Source organism: Protomyctophum bolini (assembly GCF_963924005.1).
Source record: "Protomyctophum bolini genome assembly, chromosome: 1".
In the NCBI taxonomy this organism is placed as follows: Eukaryota; Metazoa; Chordata; class Actinopteri; order Myctophiformes; family Myctophidae; genus Protomyctophum; species Protomyctophum bolini.
In genome coordinates, this window is record NC_137862.1 from 25,647,726 (window position 1) to 25,656,655 (window position 8,930).

Sequence of the window (8,930 nt, forward strand, 5' to 3'; positions counted from 1 at the left end):
AACGCCACCCTCCCCTGGCTAAACCAGGCATGGGCCCCCATGAGGATTATGAAAACTATTCGTTTCTGGTTGCAACCATGAATTAATGGCAAGTATTTCATACAACTTAAGTTAAAAAAAATGTGCACTATCTCTTTAATTGAATACATTGAATGTCACTGCACAATACAACAATAATGGCAGCAGTTGTGACAATCAATCAATCAAAAACTTGTGAGTGTAAAATGTGTTTTTTGTGCAGCAATGGATTTTGTGATAAAAAACTATGTGCTATAAGGACATTACGGAAACATTACGGTAACCCAGTTCTGTCCACCCAGTGGTGGAGTATTTCCAATTTCAATACTTTTACTTCTACTCCACTACATCTCGGAGGCAAATATTGTACTTTTACTAGTTTTGATTATTGTCATACAAAACATATACATTACCACTTCAGCACTGTATACATTTTCCGCCATTTTCCTCCAAATAATCCTGTTCACAGTGGTCGGCGACGAGAAACAACAAATTAAATCTTGCATTGCTCTCTGAGGCCGCTCCCTCCCTCCCATATGATACAACAGCTGCGCTCTATTCCATCTAACTTTAACTTTGGCCAAACGGAAGCAGCTGTGATTCTTTAAAAAAAACCCACATATATAGTTGTATAATTTTGTCCAGGAGGGGGGGGTGCTCTGGGCTCAGAGAAACACTGTTGTTGTCGCTCCAACCATACTCTATGGCTCCAACAAGGGGGGGGGGGGGGGGGGGGGGATAATGCCCCCTGGTGGACGGAGTACTGTACTGAGCCTCGACGGGAACGGGAATAAGGGATGTTGTGTCATGGTCATGGCAGTCAGCCCTGAAAGCAGACTGACTACCATAAGGCTCACGTGGAAATACTAGAAAACTACAACTGACCGAGTGACCTACCAACAAAGCCGACAACCGGCCTATAGATATTATCTGGCTTGTCTGTCTGTAGGGATCGTCCGTTAAGGTTGATCTGACCTGACCTTTGGGCTGATCTGACCATTGCTGATCTGACCATTGCTGATCTGACCTGACCGTTGGGCTGCCACTCACTGTAGAAAGTTATTGCCGAAAACTCTGTCTGTCTGGCTTGACTGACTGTCTGTCTGTCTGTCTGTCTGTCTGTCTGTCTGTCTGTCTGGCTGACTGGCTGGACTGACTGACTGTCTGGGTGACTGACAGACTGACTGACTGACTGTCTGTCTGTCTGTCTGTCTGTCTGTCTGTCTGTCTGTCTGGCTGACTGACTGACTGACTGACTGACTCTGGCTGGCTGGCTGGCTGGCTGATAAATGTGTTACATTGTTGCCGGTCTTTTTTTCTCTCTCCCTACAAGTAGTAGTGCTCTGAGTCTCTACCGACCACACCCTCCCCGCTTCCTGATACAGTGTGTGTAGCAGCAGCTCTGTAGCCTACAGGCTAGGCTGTGGAGGAACTGTTACTAAACTAGTAACTATACCAGGAATACACAACTGTCACTTCTCCTCTCCACTCCACACGGACACAACAACTTTACTAGTGGGCCGTGGGCTCCATGGTGTTGTTGGACGGACCCCCACCCACGGGGCTGCTACAATAATGGATCTCCAAGCGGACCACCACAAGTCCCCTGCTGATCCACGCAGGACAAGCAGTAGCGGGGCTGACCAGGAACAGCAGCCGATCTACAAGTCCTCGCGTCCCGACTTTATTTGCTGAGGAAAAGGATCGGGTCGAGGGCGTCGTGTTGTGTTGTGTTTGGACGGACAAGTCAATGGAATCCAAACTATCATCATCATCATCTTATAACAACAACAACAACAACAATAACACGGGCCTGCGTATGAAAAAGAAAAGGTTGAAAAGAAAAGCGCACGGGAGTGGCTTCAGGTTGTTATTAACGTTGTCGTTATCGTCGGACCGTTGTTGTGGATTTTATTTGGGACTCATGCCGTCCGTGGAATGATGGAAGTGCTGCTGCTCCCGTCTGGAACAATGAGTCTGTTCCTGTCTATTATTATTATTATTAGGGTGGTAAAACGTGCTAGTTGTCCCTGCATGTTGGACAGTTTATTAATATCCATGTCGTCAAGTTAAGAAATCACATGTTCTTCTTGATGTAGTCAAAACTTAAGAGATTCTAAAGAAGGAAGAAGACAATTAAGGCACCGGCATATTGAAGCAGTTCAGATTGTTGTTATTATTATTATTGGAAGTGTTTCATAATATTGGTAATGTGTTTTTTATATTCATTTGTTATGTTTTATTTCCGATGATAACAGTAGCTATCTGCCTTTTGTTGGAGGCACATTATTATTGGTGGCGTTTGTGTTCATCATCAGATATAACCAACCATGGCTGTACGTGAATTATAGTATTTCACAAACACCCATATACTACAGTAAGGTATATACTGTATTTACACCCATATACTACAGTAAGGTATATATTAACACCCATATACTACAGTAAGGTATATATTTACACCCATATACTACAGTAAGGTAGATATTTACACCCATGAGACTACAGTAAGGTAGATATTTACACCCATGGGACTACAGTAAGGTGTATATATTTACACCCATGAGACTACAGTAAGGTATATATTTACACCCATATACTACAGTAAGGTGTATATATTACACCCATGAGACTACAGTAAGGTAGATATTTACACCCATGGGACTACAGTAAGGTAGATATTTACACCCATGGGACTACAGTAAGGTAGATATTTACACCCATGGGACTACAGTAAGGTAGATATTTACACCCATGAGACTACAGTAAGGTGTATATATTACACCCATGAGACTACAGTAAGGTATATATTTACACCCATGAGACTACAGTAAGGTAGATATTTACACCCATGAGACGATGTTCAGGATTGTATTTTTATCCCCCCCCCCCCCCCCGTGATCACGTACAATACCGTTATTACACTGAGTAGTTGAAGTTAGAACAAATTGAAAGGATTCTATTATAACATTAGGCTACTCCAAATCAAGAGGCAAATAGATCACACGATAGGATATTTATTCATTGCATTCTTTTGACTTTCAGAACTTTATCAACACAAAAAACATTCTGCTCTGAATGTCAACGGGGACGTGCCGCGCCTCGATCACAGACGAACGCTTTGCTCTCAGAGACTAGATGTTTACGTTGAGACTCCTGCGTGTTTTACCCACAACAACAACAACATGTGCTGTACAGTGGATTACAAACCAACACTCTGAAGGAATTCATAAGGAAGACTGTTTGGCCAGTTGATATTTTAAAAAGCTTATTTTCATATCTTAGAAACATGTCTTAAACTATACGAAATGGAGCACGCGGAAGCAACAGAAAGACGTGTATAATCGCACCCCTCCATCTCCACAAGAGTATAGCTCCCCCCCTACCTTATATCATGGCTAGCGGCGGCTCCGGCAAGTCGGCTAGCGAGGGATCCGCCAGCGCCACCGTGCCTGTCACGCCGGTGAGCGTACAACAGGGCGGTAGCCTGCAGGGCGGCAGTCTGCAGAGTGCGCAGCAGAGCGTGCAGCAGAGCGTGCAGCAGAACGCCAGCGCACCACAGGGCGTCAGTGTGCAGCAGCGGAAGCGTCTTTCGTCCGTCTGCGACGCGTGCAAGGCCAAGATGCAGCTGGTGGCCGACCTGCTCCTGCTCTCCAGCGAGACGCGGCCGGTCGTGGCGGCAGCGACGTCGTCGGACGGGACGGTGACGCCGGTGGCCTTCGACACCTTCGAGCAGTGTCGCGACACGGTGATCGCGCGGACCAAGGAGCTCTCCATCCTGACGCACGACCTGCAGAGCCAGCTCAACATGGGCCGCTTCGCCGAGGTGGCCGAGCGCCTGGCGGAGATGGGTGACCTGGTGGTGTCACTGACCGAGTGCTCCGCGCACGCAGCCTACCTCGCCGCCGTGGAGGTGCCCGGGTCCACGCCCTGCCAGACGGGCCTGGTGGACCGATACAAGGTAACTATACTACTAGTACTACTACTACTACTACTACTATAGCCCTGTCAGCTGGGTTGGTGGACCGATACAAGGTAACTATACTACTAGTACTACTACTACTACTACTATAGCCCTGTCAGCTGGGTTGGTGGACCGATACAAGGTAACTATACTACTAGTACTACTACTACTACTACTATAACCCTGCCAGACGGGCCTGGTGGACCGATACAAGGTAACTATACTACTAGTACTACTACTACTACTACTACTATAGCCCTGTCAGCTGGGTTGGTGGACCGATACAAGGTAACTATACTACTAGTACTACTACTACTACTATAACCCTGCCAGACGGGCCTGGTGGACCGATACAAGGTAACTATACTACTAGTACTACTACTACTACTATAGCCCTGTCAGCTGGGTTGGTGGACCGATACAAGGTAACTATACTACTAGTACTACTACTACTACTACTATAACCCTGTCAGCTGGGTTGGTGGACCGATACAAGGTAACTATTCTACTAGTACTACTACTACTACTACTATAGCCCTGTCAGCTGGGTTGGTGGACCGATACAAGGTAACTATACTACTAGTACTACTACTACTACTATACTATTATAGCCCTGTCAGCTGGGTTGGTGGACCGATACAAGGTAACTACTACTAGTACTAGTACTACTACTACTATAACCCTGTCAGCTGGGTTGGTGGACCGATACAAGGTAACTACTACTAGTACTAGTACTACTACTACTATAACCCTGTCAGCTGGGTTGGTGGACCGATACAAGGTAACTACTACTAGTACTAGTACTACTACTACTATAGCCCTGTCAGCTGGGTTGGTGGACCGATAGAAGGTAACTACTACTAGTACTAGTACTACTACTACTACTACTACTATAACCCTGCCAGATGGGCCTGGTGGACCGATACAAGGTAACTATACTACTAGTACTACTACTACTACTATAGCCCTGTCAGCTGGGTTGGTGGACCGATACAAGGTAACTACTACTAGTACTAGTACTACTACTACTATAACCCTGCCAGATGGTGCCTGGTGGACTGATACAAGGTAATTATACTACTACTACTACTACTATAGCCCTGCCAGCCGGTTCTGATGGACTGATACAAGGTGATCGCAGGGTAACTGTTGGGTCGATACAAGGTGACTGCAGAGTAACCGATGGGTTGATACAAGGTGACCGTAGGGGTGGGAGTGGACGGGTAATCTTTATTATAACACTTTGGTTTTCAACCTTTTTCATATCAAGGCAAGGCCCATAATTGTTTTTTCAGCATTTCAGCCATGGACCTGGGGCAGCAGAGAGTACACTGGGTTCCCCCCCTCCTGCTCCCATCTGGGAACTCTCAGGCAGACTCGATGCTCCGGCCACCAAACGGCCTGGCCAATCAGCGGCAGCTAGAGGCGGGAACAATGCAGGACTGTGTATGCCTTGATGACATTTAGACTTAATGACCCAAAACCAAAGACTTTTTTTAAATTATAGTTGGATGTAGGATTTTGTCCACAATTCCGTTCTCTATGTAGACTTCTTGTAAATTAAGTTATACAGATGTTTAACAATGATATAACTCTTCAGAGCGTAAAATGATACGGGTCAATTTGGTTCATTTTACACTCTCAAAAGTTAAAGAACGAATAAGGGTCCTGTAGTGCCTAAAAGTCCTATACTAATGGCACTACTGGTTGCCGGCGGCCATGTGGAAGTTCTTAAGTGTTCTTATGTGAAGTTCTCTCTTATGCTCATCCCTTTAAATGTAATGTTCATATCTTACTGCTCATCCCTTTAAAGGTGACACGCTGCCGACACGAGGTGGAGCAGAGCTGTGGCGTGCTGCGCGTCACGCCGCTTGTCGACCTGACTCCGCAGCTGCTTCTGGAGCTGTCGCAGAACATCTCCACCAACCTGAAGACTCTGACGGACGCGTCCTCGCTGGCCAGTGAGCGCTCGCGCGACCGCTTTGCCAAGGAGCAGTTCAAGCTGGCCGTGAAGAGCATGAGCACCGCCGGTATGGCGCTGTTGGCCTGCGTCAAGGAGGTGAGTCCAGTCTATGTTATTTATAATGAGGTGGTGAGTCCAGTCCATTTAGTCCAGACCATGTTATTTATAAAGATGAGGTGAGTCCAGTCCGTTTTATTTATAAAGAGGTGATGAGTCCAGTCCGTTTTATTTATAAAGAGGTGGTGAGTCCAGTCCATTTTATTTATAAAAGAAAACATACATACAAACATACTATATATACTATACACATGTAGGTCCACTAGCTTAGTGGCACCCAAAGGTATAGGCTACCCTTGAAAAAAACAAATTATAAAAAAAACGTTGTGACACAATTTGTCAAGCATTAGTTTTACAAAAACTGGAAACATCTGACAATTTGAAAAGAAAATCCAAGCAAAGCTTAGTATTTGCTTACGCTATTTTTCAAATAGTGTAAGCAAATACTAAACTTTGTAAGTATTTCAAAACAAATTAACTAACTTTAACTCAACGAAAACAAACAGTATTGAGCAAACAAAGACAATTATCCCATTTAGACCTGAGGACGCATCTGTGTCACCTCATAGCTTTTAACCACTTTAACTGTTGAAAAATCATGAAAACACAACACAAAAGCTTGATCACCACTGAAGATTTAGTAGAATCTGGTCTCAGACCTAATGATTAACGGTAGGTTCGTTGTGTTTCCAGGTGAAGACTCAGCCCAGCGAGCTGACGAGGAACCGCTGCGTGCTGTTTGGTGGCGCGCTAACACAGGCGGTCAACGCACTGGTGGGCTTCGCCACGGAGCCTCTGTTCCTCGGCCGGGCCGCCACTGTCTCCCCCGAGGCTAAAGGGGTGCAGACGGCGGTGCTGGGCGGAGCCATGAGCGTAGTGTCGGCGTGCGTGCTGCTCACGCAGGGCCTGCGCGACGTGGCACAACATCCCGACAGCAGCGCCAAGATGGCCGACTACAGGGAGCGCCTTCGCTGCGCAGCCTGCGCCGTGTCAGACGGCTGCACGCTGCTGTCTCAGGCACTGCGCGAGCGCTCGTCCCCAAGGACCCTGCCGCCCGTCAACTCCCATTGAGGACCCTGCTCGCCTGTCAACTCCCATTGAGGACTCTGCTCGCACGTCAACTCCCATTGAGGACCCTGCTCGCACGTCAACTCCCATTCTGTGAATTTTGTTTTTTAGAAGGAAGAGCTGGCTTGTTCGTCATTGTCCTCAATGGGGTGCATACGTTGGTTAGACATACTAACAGTCCCACAGGCATTAGTTCGACAACACCGTCGCTCCCGACATGCGTGGCAGGTTAAAACTAACCTGTGGCATGTTTAAACTAACCCGTGGCTTCCTGTGAGGTTAGGATTAGGGTTTTGGGGGGAGAGTGTCGGACTCATGCCTGTAGGACTGTTAGTTATGTCGGCCCAAATACACACAGGAAGTGAATGATCATCATCTCACCACGGTGACCAAAGAGACTCCCTTGGGTTTAAAACAGCACCTGTTTCTGTTTGTCAGGTTTTCCATAAGCAGATATAAGTCCTAACATTATAAAGACTGTCTGTAAGGGAATGCTGAGCTGGTGAGCTGGGTTTGAAGTGTTACGGAGACGTACAAAAGAAGAAAAACAACAACCAACTACTGTGTTTTCGTGTCACGCTGGATGTGACTAAAGACATTACTAGAAAAACACAACAAACTAAAACAACTTGGCAGCCTAGTCCAGTGGTTCTCAAGCTGTGGGTCCCTCCCCACGGGGTCCCCACAGGGTCTCCAGGTGACAGTGAAGTGACAATGCAACGACCTTTTTTAATACCTGGAAAAAACCATATACTGCATCAAAAGAAATCAACAAACTACACTATAAAAACTGAACATTTGGACGAATTGTCAAATAATATAGTCCAAAATTGTGAAAATTGCCGATCTACAAGCGTTTTGAGCTTGTTGTTCATAATTATGACTATTTTGGGGTCCCAGCCTGAATATGTTGAGAACCAGTGGCCTAGTCCAATGCTCAACCTCTCTCTCTCTCTCTCTCTCTCTCTCTCTCTCTCTCTCTCTGCCAAAAGATATAGCAGCAAAATCTTCAAACCTGAAAAGTTTACCTCAGTTTTCAGCTATGGTGAAAACGACAGCCTTTGATGATGGATGTGAAAACCTATGGCCTGATGATGTGTGACATGTTTCTAAAAAAGTACATGTGGTTTTGTGAGAGTGGGAAGATTTTCTCCGTGCTTTCTTTTTTTTTTTTTTTTTTTTTTTACATGTGTGAATTCTTTATTGGTTAGACGCTGCTGTGAGTGAGTGTGTGCCATAGGTTTATGTATGGTGTAAGGTTTATGTATGGTGCCCATACACCATAGGCTTACACTATTTACCAGACTTACCAAGTGTTTTTTGTTTGTTTTTGGTCATGCATGTACCGGAGTATTTATTTCAATTATTAAAAGTGTTGTTTCTCATATTATGACTGTTTTCTTTGATGATTTGATCATTGTTTTTTTGTGCATAGGCCAGTCAATCTAAGCAAAAAAAAGGGCTTGACCCAAAATAAATTGCAAAAGTAATCGTTCAAGGTTTTGTTTTTATGATCCTTAGGGTCATGCAAATAACATATTAAAGAGTATTATAATAAATTGTGGATCATGGTAAATTCAGGGGTTGAAAGTAGTACATAGAGTACCATTAAAAATCTATTAGGCAAAAAAATATCAAATTTTAATTATGCTTGAAGAAGCATGTAATGTGTCATACTGGGGTTTGTGTGCCTTGAGTCTTTGAAGATGCCAGCCCTATAAGCCTGTCAGACCCTCATGTGTTCCCTCTGTTATCATGGTCCCATGATAAACTCATCAAGGCCCCTCCCACTTCATGCTTTTGAAGTTGAGGAGTGTTACTATCTCTCCCCCATAACCCCCTCCCCACACACACAAACGC

General features: G+C 45.3%; 1 protein-coding gene across 7 annotated transcripts; it reads left to right on the forward strand.

Annotated features, from left to right (window-relative positions):
• Nucleotides 1-1,400: 1,400 nt before the first annotated feature.
• tlnrd1 (talin rod domain containing 1) lies at nucleotides 1,401-8,455 on the forward strand. Of its 7 annotated transcripts, XM_080760997.1 has the most exons (5): nucleotides 1,401-2,756; nucleotides 2,789-2,821; nucleotides 2,886-3,979; nucleotides 5,796-6,041; nucleotides 6,696-8,455. In XM_080760997.1, the coding sequence occupies exons 3-5, from the start codon at nucleotides 3,413-3,415 to the stop codon at nucleotides 7,071-7,073; spliced, it is 1,191 nt and encodes a 396-aa protein (XP_080617123.1). In that variant the 5' UTR covers nucleotides 1,401-2,756; nucleotides 2,789-2,821; nucleotides 2,886-3,412; the 3' UTR covers nucleotides 7,074-8,455. The 7 variants fall into 7 exon arrangements, with proteins under 7 accessions (XP_080617123.1, XP_080617122.1, XP_080617121.1 ...); XM_080760996.1 differs by having other exon boundaries at nucleotides 1,401-2,821; XM_080760995.1 differs by having other exon boundaries at nucleotides 1,401-2,530; nucleotides 2,661-3,979.
• Nucleotides 8,456-8,930: the final 475 nt, after the last annotated feature.

Bases quoted from the DNA above. Each gene is read 5' to 3' on its own strand.
- tlnrd1 (XM_080760996.1), top strand. From the start codon at position 3,413: ATGGCTAGCGGCGGCTCCGGCAAGTCGGCTAGCGAGGGATCCGCCAGC. The intron at 3,980-5,795 runs GTAACTATACTA...ATCCCTTTAAAG, and splicing joins GCCTGGTGGACCGATACAAG to GTGACACGCTGCCGACACGA. The intron at 6,042-6,695 runs GTGAGTCCAGTC...TTGTGTTTCCAG, and splicing joins TGTTGGCCTGCGTCAAGGAG to GTGAAGACTCAGCCCAGCGA.